Source organism: Aptenodytes patagonicus, chromosome 21, assembly GCF_965638725.1.
Source record: "Aptenodytes patagonicus chromosome 21, bAptPat1.pri.cur, whole genome shotgun sequence".
Taxonomy (NCBI): Eukaryota; Metazoa; Chordata; class Aves; order Sphenisciformes; family Spheniscidae; genus Aptenodytes; species Aptenodytes patagonicus.
Window position 1 is genome coordinate 2623615 of NC_134969.1, and position 27298 is coordinate 2650912.

At 68.8% G+C, this 27298-nt stretch overlaps 2 protein-coding genes across 7 annotated transcripts; both read right to left on the reverse strand.

Moving 5' to 3' along the window:
- PEF1 (penta-EF-hand domain containing 1) lies at positions 1-3434 on the reverse strand. Its single transcript, XM_076357363.1, has 5 exons — positions 3378-3434; positions 3004-3202; positions 2256-2411; positions 1589-1732; positions 1-1002 (listed from the first exon to the last, which is right to left on the reverse strand). The coding sequence occupies exons 1-5, from the start codon at positions 3396-3398 to the stop codon at positions 773-775; spliced, it is 750 nt and encodes a 249-aa protein (XP_076213478.1). The 5' UTR covers positions 3399-3434; the 3' UTR covers positions 1-772.
- A 791-nt stretch (positions 3435-4225) lies between these two features.
- COL16A1 (collagen type XVI alpha 1 chain) lies at positions 4226-27298 on the reverse strand. Of its 6 annotated transcripts, none has more exons than XM_076357302.1 (71): positions 27243-27298; positions 26040-26152; positions 23856-23918; positions 23593-23710; positions 21622-21745; positions 21258-21533; positions 21086-21166; positions 20631-20762; positions 20112-20165; positions 19062-19097; positions 18585-18611; positions 18342-18404; positions 18119-18160; positions 17983-18027; positions 17699-17734; positions 17480-17551; positions 17296-17340; positions 17121-17216; positions 16906-16944; positions 16578-16622; positions 16277-16312; positions 15964-16080; positions 15835-15870; positions 15680-15715; positions 15481-15591; positions 15331-15375; positions 15165-15200; positions 15006-15059; positions 14698-14814; positions 14587-14622; positions 14342-14449; positions 14100-14222; positions 13970-14023; positions 13858-13899; positions 13748-13783; positions 13462-13515; positions 13325-13393; positions 13149-13202; positions 12931-12957; positions 12790-12855; positions 12655-12708; positions 12501-12554; positions 12346-12399; positions 12203-12247; positions 11991-12107; positions 11556-11591; positions 11214-11294; positions 10989-11033; positions 10578-10622; positions 9067-9120; positions 8906-8959; positions 8428-8481; positions 8252-8296; positions 8082-8135; positions 7946-7981; positions 7588-7650; positions 7365-7436; positions 7110-7163; positions 6970-7014; positions 6668-6712; positions 6502-6555; positions 6368-6421; positions 6180-6230; positions 5934-6023; positions 5781-5816; positions 5596-5640; positions 5300-5488; positions 5145-5211; positions 4881-5057; positions 4694-4771; positions 4226-4595 (listed from the first exon to the last, which is right to left on the reverse strand). In XM_076357302.1, the coding sequence occupies exons 2-71, from the start codon at positions 26113-26115 to the stop codon at positions 4393-4395; spliced, it is 4878 nt and encodes a 1625-aa protein (XP_076213417.1). In that variant the 5' UTR covers positions 26116-26152; positions 27243-27298; the 3' UTR covers positions 4226-4392. The 6 variants fall into 6 exon arrangements, with proteins under 6 accessions (XP_076213417.1, XP_076213419.1, XP_076213418.1 ...); XM_076357304.1 differs by lacking the exon at positions 27243-27298 and adding an exon at positions 27041-27057; XM_076357303.1 differs by lacking the exon at positions 27243-27298 and adding an exon at positions 26276-26352.

Below are 27298 nucleotides of genomic sequence, written 5' to 3' on the forward strand. Positions count from 1 at the left end.
GCCGGTGCACATTGCCTTTTATTCAAAAGCTGTAAAAATAAGCTCTAAACCGTTTCCGAGTTCGGCTTTGGCAGACAGAGATGAATCAAAACAGACATTGGCAACAAGGGGAGGTCGATGATCCCGCGTGTGACTGCAGCAACGTGGCCCGTTCCAGCAGCTCGGAGAGAAACAGGGCTCACACCCCCAGGAAGGCTGGAGCATTTCCAGCACAGCCGAGAGGCTGGACGTGCTCCCGGCAAGGAAGGGCCGTCTGCGAGGCAAGCAAGGATGAGCGCAGCCGGCCACAAGCGCTGCCATGGCTTGTGCCCTTCTTGCTGCTTTTCAAATGAAGGCTCAGCTTTTGGTCACCGGAGAGTCCCCAAAAGCGTGCCAAGACAGGGATGTTCCACTGCAGACATCCTGCCAAGCAGAGGGACAGTGCAGATGGGGTTTAAGTATAATTTTGTGTCTGGCGAGGGAAGATCTAAGCACTCCCTGGGAGGCATGGCACAGGCTCACTACTGGTTGGGCTGTCCCACCCCGCGGCACGGCCCCAGAACCGGGCTCCAATTTGGCGTGGAGGCACCCACTGCCATTGAGTGGGGACAAGGAATTGAAGCCGGGAGGGCCCCAGCAGGGCTCGGGGCTTCTCGGGTGGAGCAGGCTGGAAAGCCAGCCCCGGGGAAACAGCTCGCTCTTCGGGAGGCTCGGCCACATCCCAGCACGAGGCCGAAGATGGCTGCTGCTTCCCGAGAGCCCCCGGCTGGCTCGCAGCCCTCGGCTGAGGGCGTCACATCATACGAGTCACGACCATCGTGAGGAAGTCCTCGTAGCTCAGCCGCACGTTGCCCACCAGCCCCGTGTCCTTCTCGCGGAAGGCGTCGGTCGTGCTCTGGAGCTGCATGCAGATCTGAATGAAGCGGTCGAGCTGGATGCTGGGGTTGGAGGACCGCTGGGCGTAGCGGGCCAGCAGCAGCTGGCTAAACTGGGGGCTCAGGTTATAGCCCATCTGGGAGAAAGCTGGGAGCAAGAAACACTCGGATCAAACACTTCTAACGGGAGGAAGAGCGACTATGCCTTCCCTCCCACGTGCTGGCACGCACCCCATCTCCCACCGCCCCGTGATGTTCGCTTCTGATGGTGGGTGTGCTTGGGCAGGGCTCTCCGGACGGAGGAACCAAACCAAGGCACGAATTCCAGACGTTCTTCCCCTCCCCTCCATCAGACACACACGCCCAAGAGCTCCTCTCAGAAAACAGGCTTTAGCCACATGCCATTTGGGGGGTGGGGGTGGCATTTTGGGTTTCCTTAAGGAACGAGTTCATGCCACAGCCCCGCTGCGGCTCCTCGTCTCCTGCCCCATGGGAGGGCTCAGCTCCAGCTCTGCCACAGCCGGTTTAGCCAGCCCAGCGTGTCCCAGCTCAGCAACAGGCGTGGACTGCAGCCACGGCTGCATGGGAGGCACCCGGGAGCTCAGAGACACCCAGCCCTGCTGCAGGGATGGCACCAGGAAGAGTCACCGGGCCGGGCTGGAGATAGCAGAGCCAGGCAGCGGTCCCCGGGGAGCTCGGTAAGGGCCAGGTTGATGTCTCTGCCCCTCGCCCACCTTGTTGGAGCTCGTTGAAGCTGATGGAGCCCGACTGGTCCCTGTCGTACTGCTGGAACAGGTTCTTCCACTGATGGATGAAGCGCAGCAAGGCTGAGAAGCCGTACACGTCTATGTGTCCCGACCTGGTCTTATCGAACATGTCTGGGGAGGAAGGAGCAAAGAGCAGGAGCAGGGCAGTGACGAGTGGAGCAAGGACACGCTGCAGAAACTCCCAGAGAGCTCAGGATCTGCGCCACGGCTCGCCAGCACCCCGCTGTGGCCCCAAAAGCCCTCCCTCACCAGGACCGCGATCAACCGGGACCATTCAATCCCCAAGAGGCTGGTAGGAAACGGCACCAAAACCCGATGCCGGGGCAAGCAGGGGAACGGGGCGACTCTGGCTCGCTACTGGAGCTCTCGCTCTCTGGGAGCAGGGGCTCGCTCGGCCTCGTGCAGAGCTGGGTTCCCCTTCCCAAGCAGTCTTTCGGGCCCCTGACTCGTGTCCTCCACCGAAAGGGCGCTTGGAGCTGCTCGGTTTGCCCAGCTCTCGCTCCAGAGAGCGCTTACAGGCCAGCTGCTCGGGTAAGCGATGCTCAGGTAACGGGAACGCAGGCTGGGCTGGGCTTCACCCCTCAAAGAGATCAGAACAAAAAGCAGGGGGAGGGCAGGGAGAGCCCAGACTCACTTATCATCAGCAGGCAGGTCTCATCGTTGAACGTCGACCAGTTGGAGTTGACCAGCGCCTGCTTCAGCTCCTTCACGGAGATGTACCCGCTGCGGTCGGCATCGACCGCCTGGAACCAGGAGGCAGCCTCCGGGTCCACGCCCGGGGGGGCACTACCTGCGTGGGGAGAGGCCATCAGCGGCTCTCACCTCTCCTCGGAGAGGGACCGCTGGCTGGTCCCTCCCCGGGGACGGCTCACAGAGACGCAGCCGACACCCAGGGACCAGTCAGCACTTCTGCTCCACGCAGCTTTTCGCAGCCGTAGGGTCCTGGGAAAACAGGTTAGCAAGGCCCGGGGCTCGGCACGTAGCGTCCGGCGGCAGGGAAAGGGAAGCAAATCAGACCCCTCGCGTGGCTCGGGACCGGAGAGCGAACCACGGAGCGCCCGCCCCGTAAACCCGGCGGCACCGGGAGCCAGAGGCACGTCTGTAAAGTTTTATCGCTGGTGCTCAGGGCTGGGGCCTCTTCGGCACTTTCCTCCTCCTCCTCCTCGGGATTTTGAAATAATAAACCGGGACTTTGCGATTTCATTCATAAGGGTGAATTCCGCTGACCTGGCGAGGGGCGCCGAGCCAACCCCTCCTGGCACGGAGCGGGGCCGGGACACGGGCGGGACCGGGCTGGGGAGCAGCCGCCCACCCCCGCGACCCGGGGCGGACCCAGGGTACCCGCCGCGGGAGGGACCGCTCAGACCCGCGGCCTCACTCACCTCCGGGAGCCGCCCCTCCGTAGGGCCCGGGCTGGGGGCCGCCGTAGGGGCCGCTGCCAGGCTGTCCGTAGGGCCCTCCCGGCGCGGCGCCGCCTCCGTAGGGTCCCCCGGGCGGGGGCTGTCCGTAGGGCGCCCCGGGCGCGGGCGGCGGCCCTCCGCCGTAGGGAGCGCCGGGGGCCTGTCCTGCGCCGGGGAAGCCCTGGGGGGGGGGACACGGAGCCCGGTGTGCGGCCGGCACCGGGCCCCGGGCCCCGGGCCCCGCGCCGCCGCCGCCGCCGCCGCCGCCGCCGCCTCCCGCTCGCTCGCTCGCTCCCCCCCGCCCCTCACCCCGGCGCCCCCTCCGCGCCCCCCGCCCCGCCGGCCCCCGGCCCCACCTGCCCCGGGTACGCCGCCATGGCGCCGCTACCGCCCCCGCTGGCCCCGCCCCGCTGGCGTCACGGGCGGCGCGCGCGCCCGTTGGCGGCGGCGCGCGGGTGCGCGGAGGCTTCGCCCCCGCGGAGCGGCGGAGCGGGGCGGGGCGGGGCGGAGCGGGGCGGGGCGATGACGCGCGGGAAGGGCGCGCCCGCGGGGGGCTTAAGGCGGCAACGACCCCCTGGGCGGGGTGGGGCCCACCGAGCCCGGCAGCGTCCCCCCGGGGGGAACAGAGTCGGGATCTACACGGGAGCAGGGCTGGGATTTCTCCGGGAGCCGGTCCGGGATCAGCCCAGGACCGGGGGCGGGATCCTCTGGGAGCAGGGCCAGGATCAGCCTGGGAGTGGAGCTGGCATCCCCTCCAAGATCGGGGCTGGCATCCCCCTGGGAGCGAGACCAGGATCCCTCTAGGAGCAGGACTGGGATCTCCCCGGGAGCTGGTCCGGGATCCCCCCAGAGGCAGGGCCAGAATCAGCCCAAGAGCAGGGCCGGGATCAGCCCCGGAGCAGGGCTGGGATCCCCCCAAAATCAGAGCTGGGATCCCCCCAGGAGGCAGGAATTCCACCTGAGGCAGGGCCGGGATCCCCTGGGCCGGGATCTCCCCAGGATTCCCCCCCCCCCCCAAATCAGGCCCAGGGCCACAGGGCAGGAGGGGGCTCAGGGGCACTCTGCCCCCAGCGGGGGTGGCCTCAGCCCCGTGTGCTGGGCTGGGGCTCCAGGACTGGGCAGAGCAGCGTCCCTCGGGGACAGGGATGGGGACGAGGCAGAGATCCAGCCGGCAACCGATCAAGGAGGCGGGAGGCGGGAGGCGTGGGGGCACCAGCACCGGTGTATTTAGCCGGGCAGGATCCACCTGCCCTCACAATCGCGACGGAGCTGTACAACACCTGCACCCCCCCCGCCCCGCCGGACAGGCACAGCCCCCGGCACAGCGGGGAAACAATATTAACAGCAAAGGCGGGGGGCGCGGGGGTCCCCTCAGCCGAAAGGGCCCTTGACGTTTTTGGGCTGGAAGAGGGGCTGCTCCAGGGGCATGGCGCCCAGGCACTCCGCCGGGCTGCAGTGCCCCGTCTTGCCCGGCTGCCCCGTGGCGCCCGGGGGGCCGGGGATGCCGGGGATGCCCTGCTGTCCCACGGGGCCTGGGGGGCCCATTTTCCCGTAGCCTGGTGGCCCTTGGGGACCTGGAAAAGACGGAGAGAAAGAGGGTGGTGGCAGGGTGCGGGGCTGGCAGCGAGCCCCACCATGGGGGCTGGTGGCCACGCGGAGGGAGGGGGCTCACCTGGGGGTCCCGGGGGGCCGCTGTCCCCCATCACCCCCACGCCTTTCTCTCCTTTCTCTCCTTTGGCGCCTGGCTCACCTGGAGGAGAGGTGGATGGAGAGGGGTGAGACCCCGGCACGAAGGTGGTGCTCGGGGACACCAGGAATGCCTCGGGGACACCGGGAACGCCCCGGGGAACAGCACGTACCCCGCATGCCCGGCACACCCTGCCGCCCCTCTCTGCCAATCTGCCCCGGCATCCCCGGGGAGCCAGGGGGTCCCGGCCGGCCAGGCAGCCCGTCCTTCCCTGGAGGACCGGGTCTCCCTGGGGATGCCACCATCTCCACCGGGAAGTGCAGCCGGGAGGTGTAGTACGCCATCCGCTCTGCGGGGAGAGGTGGCCGCGCTCAGCACCGGCGGGGACAAGGCAATGCCGGGGTGCAGCCGGCCCTCGCCCCCGCCGCCCCGTTACCGTCAAACATCTTGCTCAGCTCCTGCTGGATGAACCTCTTGATCTCGTCGTAATTCACCACGTCTCCCTGGGGGGACACACAAGGGGCCATCGCCACTGGGCCTCGCGGCAGGACAGGCCACTGGGCCCCGGCCGGCACAGCCGCCCCTCCTTACCATCATCCCCGGGGGTCCTGGCAGCCCAGGGCTGCCCACAGGTCCTGGCGAGCCGGGGGGGCCCCTCTCTCCCGCAGGCCCCCGCGGCCCCACAAGGCCCATGGAGCCACTCTTCCCCGGCCCCCCGGGCATGCCGGCTCTGCCCTTCTCCCCGGGGTAGCCTCTCTCACCAGGGGATCCAGCTTCGCCCTATAGAGACATGGAGAGGCAAGGCTCAGCCCCGGCACCCCCGGCCCCACACGGGGCTGCAGGGTGCCGGGGATGGCCGCAATGGCACAGCCGGGCTCTCCCCTCACCTTCTGGCCAGCCGGTCCCACGATGCCAGGTTTTCCTGGGGGACCCTGGGGAGACACAGAGGAGCGGGGTGGCAGGGATGTCCCCTGTGCAGGCACCCTGGGGACACCATAGCCAGGCCAGAGGATGCCATGGTCCAGCCCCGGGTCCTGCCGGGCAGGAGAGCCGCAGAGCCCCCTGCTCGTACCTCTTTACCGACGGGTCCGTCTGGTCCCTGCTCCCCCTGTGAAATCAAAGCGGGACAGCGTGAGAGGGCGACCGGTGCGGTACCGGTCTCAAGGTGTGCACTGCTTGAGGGTGCAGGGGTCTGCACTGCCCCCCCGCACCCCGCTGCACTCACCGGCGGTCCCGGGTGGCCCGGGGGTCCCGGCTGTCCTGGCATCCCTGGCAGACCTCGCTCCCCCGTAGAGCCCCGCTCGCCCTTCAGACCCTGCGGGGAGGCAGGAAGGAGCCCAGAGCATCGGAGTCAGCGCAGGATGGGGACAGTGACCCCCAAACCCACCCTCCGAGGCACCCACCCGACCCCATCCCAGCCCCCGCATCGGGGGCTGTGACGGGGCAGGGTCTGGCCCCAGGCAGTACTCACCACTCCGGCGAGGCCGGCGGGACCCGGCTGCCCTGGGCTGCCGGGGGGGCCCTGGGAGGCAGAGAGAGGGGTGTCAGCTGGCGGGGGGCCATGGTGATGCTCCCACTCCCTGCGCCGGAGGGAGGCCCCGCCATGCTCCCTGCCACGGGCACCGTCCTGGTATGCCGTGGGGGGCAGGTCCAACTTACGATGTGCCCTGGGGGTCCCTGACGACCTTGGGGTCCCATGGGTCCAGGGTCACCCTGAGGAAGGCAGTGTGATGAGGGGCAGCATGGGGTCCATCCAGCTCAGGGCTCCTGTGCCCACCCAGCCCCTTGCTCACCTCTGCTCCCGGCCGGCCTGTGCTCCCCGGGGGGCCGGGTTTGCCACAGTCACCCTAAGAGGAGGAAAGGACACCATGGGCAGCGCAGTGTGTGGAGACCCTGGCCCAGGACCGAGGTCCCCGGGGCTGTTACCACCAAGTGTCCCCCAGCGCCACCATCGCTCACCTTCGGTCCTGGGAGACCCGGGTGCCCTGTTTTCCCCTTGAAGCCCTGGAGGGAGAAAAGAGCTGGGTGGGGGTCCCGGCTCCCGCAAGCAGACCGAAGCAGGCGACCCCAATCCCAGTCTCCGCTGGGGACCCCGACTTGCAGTGCCGGGCCAGGGGGGATGCCTACCCACCCCCTCAGGCTCAGCGTCCCCAGGAGCACGCGGTGGGACAGTCCCGGCTCAGGGGACACCCGGTCCTGGCTGCAGGGACATGCCAGGCACAGAGCACCAGGGAGAGGTGACAAGGAAAGCTGTCACTCACCGGAGGACCCATCATCCCTGGTGGCCCGGGGGGGCCGGGGTCACCCTGGGGAGAAAGAGACATGGGTTGGGGCTGTCCTGGGGGGGTTGCAGGGTGTTTGCCCCCCCCTGCCAGCACCTGGGAGAGCCCTGGAGCCTCACCCGCAGCCCCGGCTTGCCATCCTTGCCGTCCAGTCCTTCCAAGCCAGCAGGGCCCTACAGGGACAAGGTGAGGATGTCAGAGGGTGGTTTGCACTGAGGGGCTCTGGGGGTCCCTGAGGGACCTGCTCTGGGCACCCCACAGCATGGGAACAGGTCCCTGGGGAGTGGATCCAGCCAGCAGTGCTCCCGAGGAGCACAATGATACCGGTGGTCCTGTCCCCTCTGCCCCCAGGGGTGGCATAGAAGATGTCTTACCTGGATGCCTGGGGGTCCGGGGGGTCCGGGTGGCCCTGGCATTCCCGTGGGCCCACGCATGCCCTCACTGCCCTGCAAGAGCCACAGGAGGTCACGGGAGCAGCCTGGGCCAGGCACCCCTCTGCCACCCTGCAGAGGAGGGGCCAAACGCGGCCACCAGCCCGAGGGATGAGTGGTGCCACCACGCAGCCAGGTCCCGGTGGCACTCACCCACGGCACTCACCTTCTCAGCTGTGGGCCCCGGTGGCCCGGCCGGACCGACCTTCCCCGGGAAGCCGGGGGGGCCCTAAAGAGAAGAGAGATGTTGAGGTGGGGGGGGACGTCATGGCGGGAGAGCCCCACTCCACCCAGCCTGTCGTCTCCAAACTAATTTTAACGGGTTTGCTCTGTGGCTGCTCTCCACACCCTGTCCTGCGGGACATGCCTGTGTCTGTCTAGGAGAAACCCCTGTCCCCATCCCTGGCTGGCTCCCCAGCCCCGTGGGGACAGGGGGACACACAGCTGGGGCTGAGCATCATCTCCTGGGGACACCCCACTGTGCCGGAGCATTGCTCCCCACAGCCCCGGTGGGACGTACTCACCGGCGGCCCCGGGAAGCCGGGCTGGCCCTGGAAACCCTGTGGAGAGATGAGAGCTGAGCCGGACCCCGATGGCCACATCCTGCCCGACGGGGGTCCTGGGGATCCCCGTCCCCACAGACCCCTCGCGGATGCTCACCTGGTCCCCCTTCTCGCCGGCGCTGCCCGGGAGCCCACGCTCACCCCTTGGCCCCTGCGGAGAGAAGGGGCGAGGTGGGTGGGGAGCACCTTCCTGCACCCGCAGCCACCACGGCCGCCCCCGCTAACCCCCCCACAGCCCACCGGGAGGTGATCAGGGTGGGCACCTACCGCTGGTCCCGTGGGACCGGGGAGGCCGTCCAAGCCAGGGGGGCCCTGGGAAGGGGAGGAACAGGGTCAGATGGATGTGGCTGGAAGGACCTCAGCCCTGGTGCCCGTGACGAGGGGGGGCACCTCGGAGAGCCCCAGCCCCTCTGCCCCCGGCAGCATGGCCCTGAGGGACTCACCAATTCCCCCTTCTCCCCAGGGGGGCCCACGTAGCCTCGCTCGCCTTTGATGCCCTGGGGAAGGAAGGAGGTGAAGGCCCCGTGCAGGACAGGGGACGAGCTGGGACATGGGGCACGGACAGGACATGGGGCATGGAGGAGAGGTGGGGGGACAGGTGGGGCACAGATGGGGCATGGGGATGGATGGATGGGGAAGGATGGGGCACAGACAGGGCATGCACAGGGCACAGATGGATGGGGCATGGGTGGAGTGAACAGATGGGCAATGGATATGGCACCGGGAACATGTGGGACAGCGGATGGATGGGATAGGGATGAACCCTGCCAGGGACATGGTGCTCGGTGCCTGCTGGGGTCCCCCGACTGCCTGCCCGTCCCTGGCAGCAAGGGGGGCCTCAGTGAGCACCAGGGAGAGATGTGGGGACACACAAGGTGGCTGGGGGCTGGCAGACGCTGCCTGGCTCCCCACGGTACTCACGGGAAGGCCGGGGGGGCCTGTCGCACCGGGGTAGCCGGGCTGCCCTGGAGGTCCCTGTGCAGGAGGAGGACGATGCTGAGCCACCTGCAATGCCCCAGCCAGGTGCCCAAAGCCCACGAGGCACTAGGGTGTCCCCCGTCCCCTCAACCCACACCACTCACCGGCTCCCCTTTGGCTCCGGCAAGCCCTGTGGGGCCACGTTCCCCCTGAAGACCCTTTGGAGGGAGAAGAGAGGAGCTGCAGGGGATCTGCTTCGGCCCCTGCCCAGGGCTGTGCCCACCTGGCAGCACGGCCGGGCAGAGCCCAGGGCCTGAGGACCCGGGCACGGCCCATGGGGTCTGTGATCTCCGCCAGCCTGCACCGGCCCCAGCCTGCCCGGCACCTCCAGGCACAGGGGAGGACCCGCTCGGCACCCGGCTGGGCTCCCTCCACCCATGGCACCAGCCAGGTGCACCGGGCTCAACGCCCAAGCATGGCCAGGTACGCTCACACCCAGACACAGGTCACCGCTGCCTGTGCCCCCCACGCCATGGCCCGCAGGTAGGAGCCACGAGCAGCCCCGGTGCCACAGGGCCGTGGAAAGCTCAGCCCTGAGGGGTGCGGCGCGGGGTGCCCAGCTCCCAGCACCCAGGCCACTGCCCAGAACACGCTTCAGACCACAGCTCCAGCCTGGTGCCACCCGCTGCCTCCCCGTCCTCCCAGGGTGTGACAGGCACGGGTGACTCGGGTGACAGCCGGGAGCCCCTGGGCTCCATGTCACGGGACCGTTGGGGGCAGGTTAGTGGGGTGACGTGGTGCCGAGGCGGCGGAGGCTGGACAGGATACACTGGCACACCGCAGAGCAACGACCCACAGAGACCCACAGAGACCCACACAGACTGTGGTGTTACGGTGACATTAGTGGATGAGGGGACAGGAGCAGGACATGGCTGGCACGGGCGAGGGAGGGCAGGATCCTCCGAGAGCCACCAGCGCAGCCCCACTGCCACCTCGTGCTAGGAGGGAGCACGGGTGGGAGCAGGAGCATGAAGATGAAGATGAGGATGAAGATGAAGATGGAGATGAAGATCAAGATGGAGATGGTGGTGGAGGCTGGCTGACCCCAGAGGAGCCAGGGACCAGGGGAGGAGGAGGATGCGCCCAGGCAGCACTGGCTGCACGGGGCGATCCTCCCGGTGCCCACGAGGGGAGTCCCCAGGGGCAGCCGGGGAAGGGGCAGCAGCTGGGTGCCATCTGGTGCACCCAGCGTGCCCCATGGGAGCTGTGACGAGCCATGGGCACCAAGCCAGGGCAGCAGGTCCTTGGCACACCAAGCACAGCCAGGCAGCTGAGCCGAGCCAGCCCGGGGGCTGTGGCCATCCCCTGCACACCCGGGTCCTGCAGCGGTGAAGGGCCCCAACACAGGGCACCAGAGGCAGCTGCACCGGGGCCGGCGAGTACCAGCGCCAGGTCCCTGAGCTTAGGAAGAGCATTCCTGAGCCTGCAGACCCCGGGTCCACTGAGACCCCCTGCATGGGGATGGAGGAGGTGAAAATGGGAGGATGGAGATGGGGTGGAAAGGGAGCAGGGCAGCTGGGCTGCGGCTGCTCCCACGGGGGACAGGGACGGGGGACACAGCCAAACCAAGCGGCAGCGACAGAGGGCACAGAGTAGAGCCGTGCTGGGTCCTTACGGGCAGTCCGGGTGCGCCAGGCGTTCCAGGAAAGCCTGGGGGGCCCTGAGGGGAGAAACAGGGAGGTCACAGCCTGGAAATGGTACCCAGGAGCCTGGGCTGAGCCCTCAGGGCACTGCAGAGCAGCTGGGCGCGGGCCGGCTCGGCCTCAGCCTCCCACCAAGCCGGGCTCCTGCTCCATCTCCAGGCTGCCAGCGCTTTCGCCTCCATCTCCAGACTCGCCGGGGGACAGCCATGCCGTGCTGCACCTCTGCCTCACCATGGCCCCGGCCCTCTGCCCATCACCATGGCCTCAGGGCAGGGCACCGGGTCCCCTCGGCAACTTGCAGTGGGGGGCTCCAAGCCCCCCCAGGACCATAACGTGATGCCCGTGCAGCCCGGCAGCCCCCCGCCCCGGGCAGGGGTACTTACGATGGGCCCAGGTGGCCCCGGGGGTCCCCGCAGTCCCGGTGAGCCCTGGGGAGAGACGGGTGCATTAGGCGTGACCACGGCAGGGGGGGACAGGGACCTGACCCCGCTCCAGCTCCAAGGGGCACTGAGGGACCAGTCATGGCCCCCACGGCTGCTGGGAAGGGCTGGGATGGCGGGGAGGGCTCGGAGGAGCGGGACAGCGCCGCAGACGGGGAGCGCACCCACCTGCTCTCCTCTCTCGCCAGGGATGCCCGGGGCACCCGGCAGCCCGGGATCACCCACACAGTCCGAGTCAGGGCTGTCACCCTGCAGGGAGCGGGAATGTATCAGGAGCCGGGGCCAGCTCTGGCTGCTGCCCGCGGCTGAGCCCTGCCAAGGCCCGCCAAGTGCCCCCGAAGCAACCTCCGCTCCCCAAAGCCCCAGCTGCTCCCGCAAGGTGGGTACGGTGCCATGTCCTGCCCCAGTTGGGACCATCCCTGCAGCATCCTGGGGACCAGGGAGCCAGACCGGGGTAGCAGCTCAGCCCCAGGGGCAGGGAGAGGGTGCCAGGCAGCACAGTTCACTCACCCGAGCCGCCTCTGCTCTCGGGAACTGGGCAAAGCACTGGAAGAAAACCCAGGAATCACCCAGAGATCCCCTGCAGGGGTGTACTGGAGGAGCCGCGGGGCACCGTGGGGCACGGAGCCCTGCATCCTGCACCCCTCGGGTGCTCAGCACCCACTGCTCCAGCCCGCACCGGCCCCTGCACAAGACAAACCTGCCACCCTCCCCGCGGACCCCATCGGGGCAGGTGGGAGCTGTGCATGGGAGCCTGCCTGCATGCCGGGTAGGACCAGTGTGCCCAGAGCGTGCCCAGCCCTGCAAGCGCCTGCTGCTTTGCGTGACTGCCACGTGAGCTGATGCCTGGGGGCTCGGGAGCATCTCTGCACTTCACGCCAAGACCCAGCAGGACCAGGGGTTTTTGGGCACCGGGATTCCCACCTGGAGGTGGGCAATACTCACGCGGGCGCAGCTCTCGCTGCCAGGGGCGCCCGGCATGCCCCCGTCCCCCTTCTCCCCCTTGACGCCGCTGGGTGCTTCGAAGGCTGCCTGCAGCTGGGTGCAGTCCCCGCAGAGGGTCTGGGAGGAGGCGGGGAGTCAGGGGCACCCTGAGGTGCTTGGGGTCCCCCGGGCACGACCCACAGCGGGAAGGTGCCCTGTCCCCACGCTCTCACCTTCAGCACCTCGATATTCCTCTCGGCCATGACGGCCAGTGGCCCCTGGAAGAGATGCAGGAGGGAAGGGGACGGTCCCCGCGCCGGGGGGAGCAGGACAGGCAGTGGTGGGGGGAACTGCCGCAGGCACAGCTGCTACCTACCAGGTCCCCGGCTGGTCCGGGCAGTCCCGGCAAACCGTTGTGTCCTGGCATCCCCTAAAGCCAAGGAGAGAGCTTGAATATTTAAACCCTGTGCTAAAAGCTGGGCAGGATTGGTCCCCACTCGCCCGCTGCTGCTCCCATCTCCCGGTGCTCACCTGGCGGCCCGGGGCACCGGGGGGTCCAGGGGGTCCGGGGGCTCCGGGGGGACCCTGCAACACCCCAAAACACAAATGGAGAGAGGTGGGGGGTGAGGCGGTGGGGGGTGGGGGGCTGGCGGGCGCAGCGCAGCGCAGCGGGGGCAGCACCCACCTGTGGGCCCGGCTGCGGCTGCCAGGACATCCCGGTCCACAGTCCTGGGGCTCCCTGGGGCCGAGAGAAGGGGAAGAGCGTTCAGCGGGGGCGAAGCGGAGCCAGGGGGTGCCCATGGGCACCCGTGGTGCTTACCGGCATCCCGGCGTAGCTGGGGTCCTGGCGGGAGCTAGGTGGGCAGGCACACTCCCCGGGGTCTCCCTGCAGAGAGAGGAGGTGAGGGCAGGGAGGGTGGGGGATGGCAGGGGGTACGGCTCGACCCCGACCCCAACTCACCTTCTCGCCCCGGACACCCTTCTCCCCCTGTGAGGAGGAAAGCCGGAGATGTGCATTAACAGGCAGCCCCCGCCCCCCCACCCCCCACCCCATGCCCCCCACCCATGGCCGGGCGAGCACCGGGGCATGGCAGCTCAGCACCGCGCTGCCTGCGTGCTTGGCAGTGCTGCCCGCGCTGCGCTCGCAGGCACAGCCCCTCAGCCACCCCCAATACGTACCGGCTGCCCGCTGGACCCGGGCACCCCAGGGAGCCCCCGCTGCCCTTCGGGGCCCTGTGAGGAAGAGGAGGGGGAGGAAGCTCAGCTCCGGGCTCAGACCGTGGCACAGCAGTTTTTAGCCAGTGTCAAGGGGCTGGGGGAGGACGGCGATGCCCGTCCCGGAGGGCAGGACTTACCGGTGGCCCCGTGACGCTGGTCCCTGGTGGCCCAGGGGGTCCCACGGCACCTTTGGGCCCCAGAGATCCCTGCAGAGGAAGGACAGCAGGAGTGGGGGGGCAGGGTGGGGAGGGCGGGCTGGGGGATGCTCCCTTACCTTGGCACCTTTCTCTGCCGCCATCCCCGGGGGTCCCTGGGGTCCGGGGGGGCCCTGGGGGCAGGAGAGGGCATTAGCTCCCCCCGGCAGCCCCAGCCAGCCCCCCCTGCCCACCCAGTGAGCCGCAGTGACAGCACTGTCCCCAGGGTGGTCTGGCCAGGACCCTGCTGCCACCACTCACACCGGGGGGCTGACGCTGCAGGGGTGCGATCCCCCTGCTTGCAGGAATCGGGGGGCTGGCGGCTGCCCCATCTCCCAGGGCTGGGCTGCCCAAAACGCTACTTACGGGTGTCCCGGGTGGTCCGGTGCTCCCAGGCTCTCCCTGGGAAAAACAGAGCGCATGAGAGCCGGCAGAGCTGCCCAGCACAGCACGGCACAGGCGCCCCGCACACCCACCTGCGGTCCCGGCTGGCCGATCCCCCGTGGTCCCGGCTCACCCTAGGGAGACAGAGGGGCAGTGAGCGGCCCCGAAGCCCCCCCACACTCGGCCCCCCGCGGCCCCGCTCACCTGCAGTCCCTTCAGCCCGGTGGGGCCCTGAACCCCCGGCAGTCCCGGCTTCCCCTAAAACACACCATGGTCAGCCCCGAGGGCACGATGCCACCAGGCACCGGCAGCACTGTGGGGAGGGGGCACTCACAGGTCTGCCCGGCTGGCCGATGCCTGGGGGGCCCTGGTCCCCTTTGGCCCCAGGTTTTCCCGGGATGCCGACCACATCCGAGAAGTCCCCATGCGGAGCGGGACTGGGCTCGCAGGCGTCTCCCTGCAGAGGAGGGAGCACAGGAGGGGAGGTGGGGATGGGTGAGGGATGGAGGGGGTGGGTGACGCCACGATGACAGGACGCAGGTCCCTGTACGAGCCCCTCCAGCACATGGGTCTCACCTTCTCGCCTTTGGGGCCGGCTGGACCCCTGGTGCCAGGCTCACCCGACAGCCCTGGGAGACCAGCCATGCCCGGGGTGCCTGGGTCCCCGGGGCTGCCTGTGTCCCCCTGGCAAAGAGAGGGGCAAGGCTGGCACGGGGCAGGGGGGCACACAGCACTCCCCCAGCCCCACAGCCCGAGGGGGGGGTCGCAGCCCCCTCTGCTGCCCCCAGCCCCGCCGGAGCTCCCTCCCCAGCCCCTCTCACCTTCTGTCCCTTCTGGCCAGCATCACCAGGTCTGCCCTGGGGAAACAGAGGAACGGGTCAGGCCAGAGCATCCCCCAAAATGGGCACACGCAAACACGGCGGGGCACTCACCGCTCTGCCTGGGGGGCCGCCCTGGCCCCTCTCCCCCGGCGGTCCAGGCACGGCCAGCACCGTCGCTGCCCCTTCGAGGGCCTGTGGTGCGGGAGGGCACTGCCCGCACGACTCGCCCTGTGGAGGGGACAGCCTGGTCAGAGCGTGGCTTTCGGGGCCGGAGCACTGCAGGGGGGTGCCCGCAGCCCCTGCTGCTCTCCCCATCTCAGGGCTGTCCCATGCAATGAGTTGCATGGGTCTCAGCTGGGGAGGTTTCAGGGATGGGGCAGGGAGTGGGGTCCCGGGGGGGGGCCCATCGCAGGGCTCACCTTCTCTCCTTTGAGCCCCTGTACGCCTGGATTGCCTTTGTCTCCTGGGAGCCCCTGCACCGAGAAGCCAAGGCAGAGATGAGACTACGGCCCCCAGCGCCCGGCTCCTGCACCCCTGGGCTCCCAGCACCCACCCTGAGCCCCCGCACCCCCGCTCACCGGTCTGCCCATGGGTCCCTCCTGGCCGCCATCCCCCTGCAAGACATCAGGGTCAGGGTCAGGCCCCGAAGGAAGCCAAGGCTGCCCCCACCCTGCGGGGCAATGCAGCTGTTGTTGCTCCCTTGGAGGGTGCAGAAAGGGGGGGGTGGGCCTTGGGGTCACTCACCTTCTCGCCCTTGATGCCAGCCAGCCTGGGGAGCCCCGCTTCACCCTGCCGAACGCCCTGTGCAGTCACACACCCAGCACCCACACAGTCCCGGGGCGGCCAGGGTGCCCCTCCAGCACGGGAGAGGAGGGCTCAGCCCCACGTACTCACCGGCAGCCCTGGCTGCAGCGGTGCCGGCGCCAGCACACCCTCAAGCCCCTCGGTGGGACCCCGCAGTAGCGCAGCAAGGACGCGGGGATCACAGGACAGGCAGGAGTCCCCCTGTGAGGGCAGGGAGAGGGCACGGCTCAGGGGGGCCACGGGCGCTGCCCACCGAGCAGGTGGGTGGGATGGAGGGATGGACACTCACCTTCTCCCCTTTTATCCCATGGATGCCGGGATCTCCCTGGGAAGGAAACAGAGGAGCTGGGCCAGGCGCTGCCAGCGAGGACTAGACGGTTGCTCAGTGTCCTCCTGCTCCGGCTGGGGATAAGCCAGCCCACCCCTCGGCCCCATGTCACCTACCCTGTCCCCTTTGGGTCCCGCGGGGCCGGGTCTGTCCTGGGGCGGGGGAAACAAAGAGGGAGCATTAGGGATGCTGAGATGAGACCCTGCTCTGCCCCGCTCCCGGGGCCACCCCGGGTTCAGACTCACCGAGACCCCATCCTTGCCAGGTGCTCCGGGCGCTCCCCTGGGTCCCGGCTTGCCAGGCAGCCCGGTGGCACTGACCATCCCCTCAGAGACAGTGGGACACACCTCGCACGGCTCGCCCTGCCCGCAGGGACAGTGAGATGCAGCCCTGGGCTTGGAGGTCCTCAGGGTGGCCCCCGAGATGCCCCAAGCAGCCCCGAGCCCAGGTGATGAGCACCGCAGTGGAGCTGTGCCTACAGGGGCTGCCGTGCCCGTGGCCATGGCACAGTGAGGAATGGCACAGCCCCCTGCTGAGCCACCCTGCTGCTGCACCTACCTTGTCTCCTTTCAGCCCCAGGACGCCAGGGGGTCCCTGCAGGAGGAAGGCAGGGGACAGGGCTGCTTCAGGGAGCCCTGAGACCAAGGTTTGCCCTGGCAATGCCACCCAGCACCCCCCAACCCCTGCCACCAGCCGTGGCATGGGATGGCCCCAGCCCCAAACGAGGCCGCCGGCTCTCCCAAACCCCTCTCCACACCTGGGCTCGGATCCCGCCGCTGCTCCAGCCAAGCAGCCCCGACCCCGAGCCAAGAAACCCGTCCCTGACCCCAGGCTTTGGCTCCAGGCTCACGGTACTCACGGGCATCCCAGGCGATCCTCCGGGTCCAGGAGCTCCCAAGCTGCCCTGGAGCCAGAGACAGGAGAGCCTGAGCCCAGCAAGGGAGAAACCACAGCCCTCAGCACCCCCAGCACCCTTCTCCCCCAGGGGGGTTTCCTGCCCCCGTAAGCCAAGCCCTGGGCCACCCAGCTCGGGCTTGCCCAGCTGGTGGCACCGCGAGCCAGCGCTGACTCAGCTGCGGCGGATCTGGCTCCAGCCGGGGATCCCCGGCAGGACCCACTGCCTGCTGCACCAAGCTGCCCTCAGACAGGACGGGGGGCAGTCGGGACCCCTTTCCCCCCCCCCTCACCTTTTCTCCCTTTGGACCTGGGGGGCCACCAGGGTCGCCCTGAAAGGGAGAGAGGATGGTGTTAGCCCTGCCCAAGAACCCCAGCCAGCCAGCCCCATTGTGGAGCCCTGGAGGGGGGCACCTCGCCCCCTCCTGTGGTGATGCCAACCTGCAGCCACCACGTGCCGAGCCAGGGATGCTGCCCGGGCGTAGCCCCACGGCACGGGGGTCCTTACCGGCTTCCCCGGAAAGCCGATCCCTGGAGAGCCTGGCTTCCCTGGGGGACCCGGCTCGCCGGCCAGCCCCTCGGGTCCCACGAGGCCAGGGTCACCCTGGAAGGCAAGGGCGGGTGTCAGTGCCGGCGCTGCTCCCGGGTGCCCCCACCCTCCCACTCCCCAAGCCCCCACTTACCTTCTGGCCCTTGGGGCCCACCACACAAATCTCTCCGGGCCGGCCCTGCCGGGAGGGGAGTGGGGTGTGAAGGCTCCGCACGTGCAGCACCGTGCACGCCACGGGGCGGGCTGGTTCAGCGGCCGGATCCCGCTGCCCAGGGGGTGCCCCAGGGGATGCCCAGGTACCACCCGGCACTACTCACATCGCGCCCCGGGCGCCCCGGCTTGCCCTGCAGTCCCCCGTCGCCTTTCTCGCCCTTCTCACCCTTCTGGCCCTGCAGGACAGACAGACGTCACCCGTGCCATCTCCCATGCTGCCCGGGTTGGCACCGGCAGGTTCTGGCACCTCTGCCGCCATCCCGGGACCCACAGGGCAGTTGTCCCCGCTGCAATGCCAGGACCCGCGGGCGGGCTGGACTTACCTTCTGCCCGTCAGCGCCGGCTGCCCCCGGGAGCCCCTGCATGGGAACAGCAGGGCAAAGTGGGTGCCCACGGGTGGGCTCGTGCAGGTGCCCATGGGTGGGCTCGTGCAGGTCTTCCCTCCTCCCGCTCGCGCCACCGCTCCTTTCATCCCACACCACCCACTGAGCTGTCTCCTCGGGGCCGGACCCCCGCACCTCAGCCCGGGGTACGCACAAAACGTGGAGGGAGGGGGGAGCACCGCCGGGTCCCCACACTGTGGCCCCATCCGCGAAGCATCACTTACCGCCTCTCCATGCTGCCCCTTCTCGCCCCGCGGCCCCTCGGCACACTGGGGGGGAGGAGGAGGAGGAGGAGTGAGTGGGGTGAGGGGGGTGGCAGAGCTGGGGGGGGGGGTATGCAGAGGGTGGAGGGGGTCTCACCTGCACAGGGCCGCCGGGGTGGGTGCGCACGCAGTCAGCGCCCTGCGGGAGGGGGGTAGGCTGCTCAGGGGCTCCGCCTGAACCAGCCATGGCTGAGGATGGGGGGCCATGGGGGGCAGGAGCGCTCCCCAGGGCAGCGGGACCCCCATGTGCTGGGGACCCCCGCAGGGAGCACCCCCAGGGCAGGGGGGTCCCTGCCTGGGACGCGGCTGGGGACACTCACGCGGTCGCCTTTCTCCCCCTTGCCACCAGCGGTGCCGGGCAGGCCGCGCTCGCCCTTCCCGCCCTGCAAGAGAGGGGAGGTGCAGGTGACAAGGCAGGGAATGGGTGTCCCCATGTCCACACGTGTGCCCACAGCAGGGCCCACGGCTCCCGGGCAGGGATGCTCCGGGCACAGCTGAGGGTCTGCGTGGCCCCATCCCTGCCAGAGCTGGGCTCTGCGTGTCCTGGGGGGTGACAAACCTACCTTTGGACCCGGGGGACCAAGCGTGACCTAGGGAGAGAGGAGAAAGGTGTCCCGCAGCACCCGGAGCCCCACAAGGGCACACTGCATTCAAACGGCAGCAGGAGAGAGCCTTGTCCCCGCTGCGGTCCCCATCCTCCCATCACCCTGTCCCCAAGTGCCACCCCGGGAGCCCCATGGGGCACACAGGGTCCCAAACATCCACCGTCCCCCTGCCATCAGCCCCATGACTCCAGACAGAGGTTGCCATAGGAATGGGGCCACATCTGGAAGGGATCAGAGACCTTTCCCACAACCAGATGCTGCCAAGCTGCGGGTCACAGGGGGCTGGCAGCGATGGCAGAGCTGCAGGTGACACCCCCAGGCCAGCACCCTGGTGGCTTTTGCTGGCCCCAGCTCACAGCCCAGCCCCAGCAAATGGGTCAGGGTCCCCATCTCCTCCCGCCAGCACAGCCCGGTGCTGCCCGGCAGCACACTCACATTTGCCGAGGCCGTCTGCGGTGAGCAGGGTGGGCACTGGAAGAGACAGGGATGGTGGCTTGCACCAGCTCCATTCACTGCCCGCAGCACCCGAAACCCTGCAGCACCCGCAACCCCACGGCCACCGCCCTGCTGCCCTGGGCCCTCCAAACCCACGGGGCTCACCCAGCAGCACCTCTCCCTGCCAGCCCCAGGGTGCCCGTGGGCACAGGGGGATGCCCGTGGCGGAGAAGGGAAAACCGAGGAGAGCATTTCCCCCCTGCCGCATCCCCGGGGAGGCGAGGAGAGCGGCTGGCCTGGCACCCGCCTCTCCCTGCGGCTTTGTGGCTTGACCGCAGCTCCACCGGGCCAAACCAGCTACTCCAGCGTGCTCCCACGGGACTGGGGCCGGGCATGACGGGGCTGCCCACACCCCGCGCCCAGGTGCCGGCAGGGCTGAGTGCAGCCCCCCAGGCCCCCGTTCCCCAGCCGGGGCCAGCCCCACACCTCACCCCCTTGCTGGGTGTCCCTGGCTGCCCAGGAGTCCCCTGTCACCCTGCAGGGAAGCGACACGCAGCAGAGGGTGAAAAGAAAAGCCGGGCAGGCTCGTAGCCCCAGCAGCCCCATGGCCCCCAGCCCACACTGTGGGACCTGGTCTGCACCCTGCGGATCCCCAGCAGGATCCCACTGTGGGATAGAGCAGCCCCGGGGGGACAGGGCCATGCAAGGATGGGGCATGGAGCATGCTGGAGATGCTTCCCAGCTCCGGCAGCGCTCCGGAGACGCTCAGAGGGAACAAAGAGGCCCTTGGCCACGGCTGGGATCGCTCCAGCAGCAGCAGAGAGCTAAGTGGGGCCTCAATTCCTGCTCGGGGGAGCAGAGCAGCTGCTTTTGCAGGCGTCCCTGCAGCTCTGGCAGCAGCAGAAAGTTCCCGAATGGAGCAGGGACAGACCCAGCCTGGGGAGCGAATGGACCCCTGCACGGCACCGGCACCAGCAGGAGGGGGAGTGGAGCCAGGAGTGCCGGGACTGGTGCAGCCGGGCAGGGACACCCTCTCCCACCTCCCCTCACCTTCTCCCCGTGATCTCCCTTCAGGCCAGTCCTCCCTGAGGTCCTTGCCGGCTGCTGTGGAGAGAGCAGAGCACCCATGGGTGCTACTTGCCTGTGCACCCCTGGGTGATACCTCCCCATGCGCCCTGGATTATGTTGGCTGTGCACTCCCAGGTGCTACCTCCCCATGCACCCCTAGGTTATCCTGTGTGGGGCACCCATGGGTGCGACCTGCCTTGGGCTGAGCCCCGAGCCGGTGGCTTAGCCGGTGCAGACCGGCGGCGGGGCTGCAGGAGCCCTCCCCTCCCTCAATCCCTGGCGTCTGGCTGCCGCCAACTCCCTCCCTCCCCTCGCATCGAGCCTGGCGCAGTGGAAAATGTGAGACAGGGCTTTTCCAGGAGCTGAATCAACGTGGCTGCCGGCTCGGCAGCACCAGGCACCCAGCACAGCAGCCGAGCGCTGCCCACCCTGTGGGGATAGGAGCATCCCGCACCAGGATGGGGACCTGTGCCAGGCTGCCGGAGCGATGCGGGAGCTCACCGCGCCCAGCGGCTCCTCCAGGCAGAAGCAGCGGGTGTACACCCGGCCCTCGGGCTGCGGCGAGATCTCGATGAGGTTGCTGCTCTGCATCAGCTCTGCTTGCCGACGGGTCTTGGGCACTTCCACAAGGCACTGCTGGGAGAGAGGGGGGTCATGAGAGGCTGCCGGGGTGAGAGCCAGGAGCCCCAGCCCTGCCCGAGCACCCAGTGCGATTTGGGAGAAGGATGCATCCTGCACCATGCCCTGCGCTGGCTACGGGGACACGCATCGAGTGATGTCCCAGGGCTGGTGGAGAGCTGCCCTGCGTCCCCAGCCACCGCGAGCAGGAGGTGACCCACAGGGGAGCTCTGGCTAAAGAGACCTGCCCTCGCCGTGCCTCAGTTTCCCCTCTGGGGAAACCCCTGACTGTGCAGGGCAATGCCAGGGCCCGGCTGGGACTGGAGTGGGGGACTCACCCCACTGGCTGAGATCTCGCAGCACCCCTCCTGCCTGGCCAGCTCGGCGTCACAGTAGATCTGAGCTTGCTGGATGTCGAACTGCAGTGGGAAGGGGGCGGCAGGTCAGGGGCAGGCTGGGACGGATCCTGCACCACAAGCAGAATGTGTCCGCACCCCCACAGGGACTCACCCGGATCGGGGTGCCGCGCATGGCATCCAGCCCCAGGAAGGTGTTGCCCTCCAGGGCCAGCGCCCGCCGGGGTGCCAGAGGCTTGGAGGAGATGGAGGCACAGTCGAGGTGGACGGAGATGGCGCGGCTCTGCACGGCCACCACCACCTTGTGCCACCGCCCATCGAAGAGGGACGCCACGGCCTTCCCCGCGAAGACGGCGCTGACAAACGTGGTCCCCGGCGCCCTGGCCTGAAACTCCAGGCTCTTCTCGGGGCCGTGCACGGCCAGGGAGAGCTGAGCAGAGAGGGAACAACATCATGCTCGGGGACGGCTCCCGGCTGTCCCCTTGCCGCTGGTGCGTCCCGCCGCCCCAAGGCCGTACCTGGGGGTAGCCCTGCCGGTCGGTGACCTGGAAGAGATACCAATGCTCCCCGGTGCTGTTCTTCTTCAGCAGCAAGGTGAGGACGAGGGTGAAGGCGGGGGGCAGCCCGTGGGGAAACACCTGCCTGCGGGGACAGGCATCAGGGGTGGCCGGACCCTGCACCGAGCTCCGATGCCGGCGTTTGCACCAAGGCCGGCAGCAGCACCGGCCCCAACACCCACACGGCACCCACTAGCAGCATCACCCCAACAGCCCCCATGGGTCCCGCTGGGTCTGTCCCCATCAGTGGCACCGTGGATGCCATCGGGGCGGATCCAGCCCCAGCCCTACGCGGCAGCACCTGGACCTGGAGCTGTTTGTGTCTCGGCTGAACACGCGGGCTGTGGCTGCTGGAGATGCCAGCACTTACGCAACAGGAGCTGAACATGAGGCAGACGGCAGAGACGCTTCCTCCCGTCCTGGCGAGGCACGGAGAGTTTGGACCGTTCCCCCAAAGCGCAGCCCTGCATCCCTCGCACCGGCTGGACGCCCACACGGTGGAGGGGACTGAGCATCCCCGCGCAAGCGGACAGGCCAGCCTGCCCCAGGCACCTCCAGCCGCCATCCCCATCCCTGCCCCACGGCACAGCCACTGTCTCCACCGCGCATCCCCAAACATGGCCCTCCTGGGACAGCTGCAGCACCCGGGGCCATGCACTTACCACCACAGTATTGAATTTTCTCTCCAGGCAGCCGGGAAATGTGTCCCTGATGCCACGAGCTCCGTGGGACAGATACTCCCACGCAGGCGGCGGGCTGGGGGCAGCCGTGGTGCCCACCTCCCGCCGGCAGCCTGGTTCCCCCCTCGCATGGCGGGGAGCATGGCAGCCATTCTCCAGTGGGACCGTGCCAAGCTCGCCCGCAGCCCGCTCAACCGCTAGAAATATTTGCTTCGGGCTCCGCTCAGCTCCCGGCCTCGGCTCCACCGCACCAGCAATTTTCCAAACCACCGCTCTGGAGCGGGACCAAGGCATGGGAAGCAAGCCAGACCCAGCGGTCCCCTCCGCTCTCTGTGGGGCATGGGGCTGTCCTTGTGGGGCACCAAGGAACAAGGGCCAGGGTAAAGGGGCACCCACGGGTGCTCACCCGGGGCTCGCAACCTGGCTGCTGGGGCCACCCCCGTGCTGAGCACTCCCCAGGGCTGGCTCTGGGCTGCCGCAGGCACCTGGCCAAGACCAACACCAGCCTGGAGCATCCGCCATCTCAAAGCCATCTAAGGACTTGGCTGCCCAGGTCAGGAACCAAGGCTGGGTCTCCTTCACCCTTGGGAGAGCCCCGTGCCCAGCGTAGCTGCATGCCAGCCCTGAGGCGATGTGGGGACAGGCGGGCTGGAGGAGGCAGGCGTGCAAACCGCAGCAGCTTCCTCCAGGAACAGCTTCTGAGGACATGGACCTCCTCCCACCTTGCCACGCTGCAGCATCCCTGCCAGCCCCAGCCCTGCGGGGCAGCACGACAGTGAGCACGGCTTTGGGCATAGCTGGGCAGGACGTGCCGGAGACGGTGGGGCCGAGGGCCAGTCTCCATGTGCCTCCCCCAGCAGACCCCCGTGGCCCCAGCAAACCCAGCAGTGCCTGCTTGGAGCTGTGCAGTGTTTCGAGCTTGTCTAGACCCTGGCGAGCGCCTGCCAAGCTGGGGAGAGCAGACACAGAGCAGCCACAGAGCCGCAGTTGCGTAAGGGCTGGCCGTGACCCAGCCGAGCTGCTGCAGCCCATGATTTACTTTCTAGGAGGAAGGTGGCTTGGGCATCCCTGGGGCTGCACCACCAGCACCTCTGTGTCCCCCCAGGTGCTGCGGAGCTGCCTGGACTGTCCAGCACGAGCTAAGGGCAAAGCCTAACGAGCTTCGCCCAGGCCCCATCCTTAAAACACGTGGGGACGGTGCCTGGTGGTGCTTTGGCCACCGAGGGCCACCCCACAAGCCGCCCACACTCACTGCGTGGGTTGGACCAGCGGCACGGCGCCCAGCCGCAGCACCACCGGCCCCCTCGGGTTGCGGACTTTCTTGATGGAGGAGATCTTCAGCAGGTCGAACCTTTTAATCAGGTTAAAACCTGCAGGACAGAGCGGAGGAGGTGAGACCTGGCCCTGGCACGGGTGCCGAGGGCTGATGCTCTCCAGGCAGGGTGCAGAGCCCATCCCCGGGGAGTCAGGGCTGCATGGGGTCCTCATCTGCGGGGCGAGAGGGGCTTTCCTTACCCGTTATGTTCTCATACTTGTCCCCTACCAGATCCTCGTCCCAGAGCTGCGGGCACGGCTCCCCTGCAAGGCAAATCAGCACATCACCACAGTGTCCCCGGGGGCACAGGGAGGCTGTACAAGCAGGGTCGGACCGTGCGGAGCCCCCCAAGTCCCGGTGGGTCTCGGGGTGCCGCTGGGAGCTCACCCTGGCCCCCCGGCACGCCAAGGCCGCTGGCAGCCACGGGACAGCATGGATCCAGCAAATACAGCTCCCACAGCAGCACCGGCTCCTTGCAAACAGCCCACCAGGAGCGAAGCAGCAGGTTTGGAAGGAGGGACGGGCGGTGAGCTCAGAGCTGGCCCCGGCCACCTCCCACAGCAAGTTCACCAGGTGAAATGCTTTTCCCAGTTGCTGCGTGTTTTGCCTCAAAACAGCCCCACGGCTGGAAGCAGCATCAGGAGACTTGGACAGGCACCACGGACACCCAAGGTGGGGAGACGGCACCCAGAGCTGCCGGCTGACCCTCCTGTCCCATCCTGGTGACATTTTCAGACCTGGTGGCCCCAGGGGACAGGCGCGAGAGCCAAGCCAGGGGACGGCGAGAGGTTGAGCTGCAGGAAATGCCGTGTCAGTCACGATCACGGGGATGCTGGTGCTGTTTGCAACTGCGCTGATATATTATGACTTTAGCAGCATCAATCCACCTCCGCTGGATGCTACCAGATGTTGGGAGGTGCAAGACAGAGGAGGAAACAAGGAGGTATTGAAGGAGGAATTTGTTTTGTCTCCACGCACACACCAGCCCTGGAGCAGGGATGGCCCTTGACGATTCACCTGCCTCTTCCCCGGCCCTCGGCCGTTCCCAGGCGGCAGCTCTGGCCCCCGCAGCCCCGCTGCCCACCTCCGCCTGAGAGCCAGGCACCACCACGGCGCTTCTCCCTGAGGCTGACCACTCACTCGCACACGGCCAGCAGCAGCGTGGGGAGGTGCCCCTTGCCCCCGGGACATCCGGCACAGTGGCAGCAGCGGGGGCTGCGGTACTGGAGGCGGCCCTGCAGGCACGTGTCGCGGCCAGGGGCAGAGCTCCCTCCCGCCGGCAGTGAGATCATCCGCAGCGGGGCAGGGGGCGGAAAGTGAGGCATACATCACCCCGGCTGCGATCTGCTTTGAAGCCTCTCCTGGCCCCAGTGCTGCCCCTAAGGGAAAACCTTGTCTCCCCAACCCTCGTTTCCCTAACGAAGGGCCCGGAGCCAGGCAGCCGTGCCACGCGGGACAGTGGGTGCCGGTGCCAGCCGTGGGGTCCCTTGCATGGGCAAAGCCGGGCAGCCCCCGGGGCCCCGCTGAGATGAGCCACCACTCCACCCCCGCAAAGACTGATGCAACCGCCGCTTCGCTGCCAGCAGCTCCTCCCCACCATCTGCCTTGAGCTCACCCCGAGCTGCGGCCGGCCTCACGCCGGGACCCATGCACAGCGGCCCCGCAGCCAGGGACTCCTTGGCCGGGACCCCCATGGGCTCAGTCATCGTCCCCCTGTCCCCAGCCGCATGGTGACAGCCCTGAGCCCTCCACTGTTGGCATGCACCATGGCCAAACCTCTTCCCACCTTCCAGCCGGAGGCCAAAATCCCCTTGGGAGTTCTGTGCATCCTCACTGCTGCCCCGAGTGGTCCTGGCCCACCTCACTCACTCCATGAGCAGCCCCCACTCACTCCTGCCTGGACCCGGCTCCCGCACGCGCTGCCGGACGGTGCTGCCTTCGCCGCCAGCTGGCAACAAGCGTCTCGCGGCCAGAGCGCGGCCAAGCACTCTCCCTCCATGAGCACGGCCTGGGCCGCGGGGCATTCCCGGCGCTCAGCCGCTGCGGGGGCGATGGCAGGGTGTCCCCGGGCTGGCTCCCCACAGCAGGGCTCGCTCGGCTCTCCCTGGCCCCCTGCCCGCATGGGATGCTGAGCAAAGTCCCAAAGCCGCGGCGCTCAGCAGGGAGCCAATGTCCGCAGCCATCCCTCCGGCTGCCAGCGTGCCCCTGCGTGTGGTCCTGGCACGTGGGGACCCAGCATGGCTCACGGTGTGCCCCAGCCACCTCTGCCCTGCGATCCCTGGGTCTGACCTAGCCCTCCCCTCCTCTCCCCAGGGACCCAGGAATAGGCGAGGAGGGGGTCGCTCCCAGGCAGACCCCGAGCCCTCGCTCCCGCTGCCCCTTACCTTCCGCTGGCGGCAGCTCCTTCCCCTCGCAGGTGCTGACGAGCCCTGCGAGTGCGAGGGCCCAGAGACCCCTCATGGTGCCTGCGGCAGTGGCTCGGGGCCAACACGGCTGCCTGCAAGGGAGAGAGGTCAGGCAGCAGCGGGACAGGCACATGGTGGGCACCAGCCTGTGCCCGGTGAGCTCGCCCACGCCGGGACACTGCCAGCAAAGCCACCAGCATGGAGTTGATGCTGACCCGCTTGGCCATGGCTCGGGCAGGTTTTGGGGGTCAGTGTGGCCCCCATCCACTGCTGGATCCCCCGTCTGCTCCGCACCCAGCCCAAGCACACAGGGCAAGCCCCGGCATCCCGGCATTCACGGGTTCAGTCCAATCCCAGCACCCAGATTTACTCCAAACATCCGGAAATGCGGAGGCTGAGGTGCCCCAGAGCAGAACTGGGTGCCTCCTGCGCAGACACACCCCACCCCCCCCCACCCCCCCCGGGAAGGTCTCGCTCCCTCCTGTCTTATCTCCTGGTCCTGTTTGGATCCCGGGGTGGCCCGAGGCCGGTCACCCCGGCTTGGCCTCCCTCCTGCCTGCTTCCTGCCACGAGGCAAGGCAGGGCTGCAGGCAGCCGGAGCCGGGCGTTGTGACAGACCGGACACGCTCGGCTCCGCTCACCGCTGCAAAAAGCAGGACATGCATCCCTGCGCCTTCGTCCCCGCGCACAGCGGTCGGGGACCCTTGTGACCAGCGGCCCTGCCTCTGCCCTGCCTGCACTCAGGTCTCCTGCACCCCCCGGCTCTTCCCTGCCTGCACCCCAGCTCCCCTGCCCCGAACCTCCTGCACGACTCCTGCACCTCCCGGCTCCCCCTTGCTGCCTCCCGACTCCCCTGGCCTGGCACCCCCTGGCCCCCTGCACCCACCTTGCTCCCCCTGCACCCACCCTGCTCCCCCTGCACCCACCCCTGCTCCCCACGCCCCCCTGGCTGCTCCCCGCCTGCACCCCGCTCTTCCTACCCCCGCACCCTCCGCACCGGCGGGTCCCCACGGCTCCGGGACGCCGTCCCCGGCCCGCCCGCCCCGGGGCGGTGATTAATTACGATTCATTACGGGGAATCCCCCGTTCCGCGCTCCCCCCCGACGGCGGGGCCGGGCTCTGCCCCGCTCCCCGTGCCCGGGGCCGGCAGCGGCGGGGGCGCAGGGCGGGCCCGGGGCTCACCTGCGCGGTGTTCGGCGGGGCCCGGGGCTGCCCGGGGCTGGCGGGGAGGGAGCGGG

Excerpts from the sequence above, each read along its gene's own strand:
- PEF1 (XM_076357363.1), bottom strand. The coding sequence starts at position 3,398 with ATGGCGGCGTACCCGGGGCAG. Across the intron at positions 3,203-3,377 it reads TGGCGGCGTACCCGGGGCAG|GGCTTCCCCGGCGCAGGACA; the intron begins GTGGGGCCGGGG and ends CCCCCCCCCCAG. Across the intron at positions 1,003-1,588 it reads CTTCAACGAGCTCCAACAAG|CTTTCTCCCAGATGGGCTAT; the intron begins GTGGGCGAGGGG and ends TCTTGCTCCCAG.
- COL16A1 (XM_076357302.1), bottom strand. The coding sequence starts at position 26,115 with ATGAGGGGTCTCTGGGCCCTCGCACTCGCAGGGCTCGTCAGCACCTGC. Across the intron at positions 12,248-12,345 it reads CCGGACCAGCCGGGGACCTG|GGGCCACTGGCCGTCATGGC; the intron begins GTAGGTAGCAGC and ends CATCTCTTCCAG. Across the intron at positions 11,295-11,555 it reads CGAGAGCAGAGGCGGCTCGG|GGTGACAGCCCTGACTCGGA; the intron begins GTGAGTGAACTG and ends CGCTCCCTGCAG.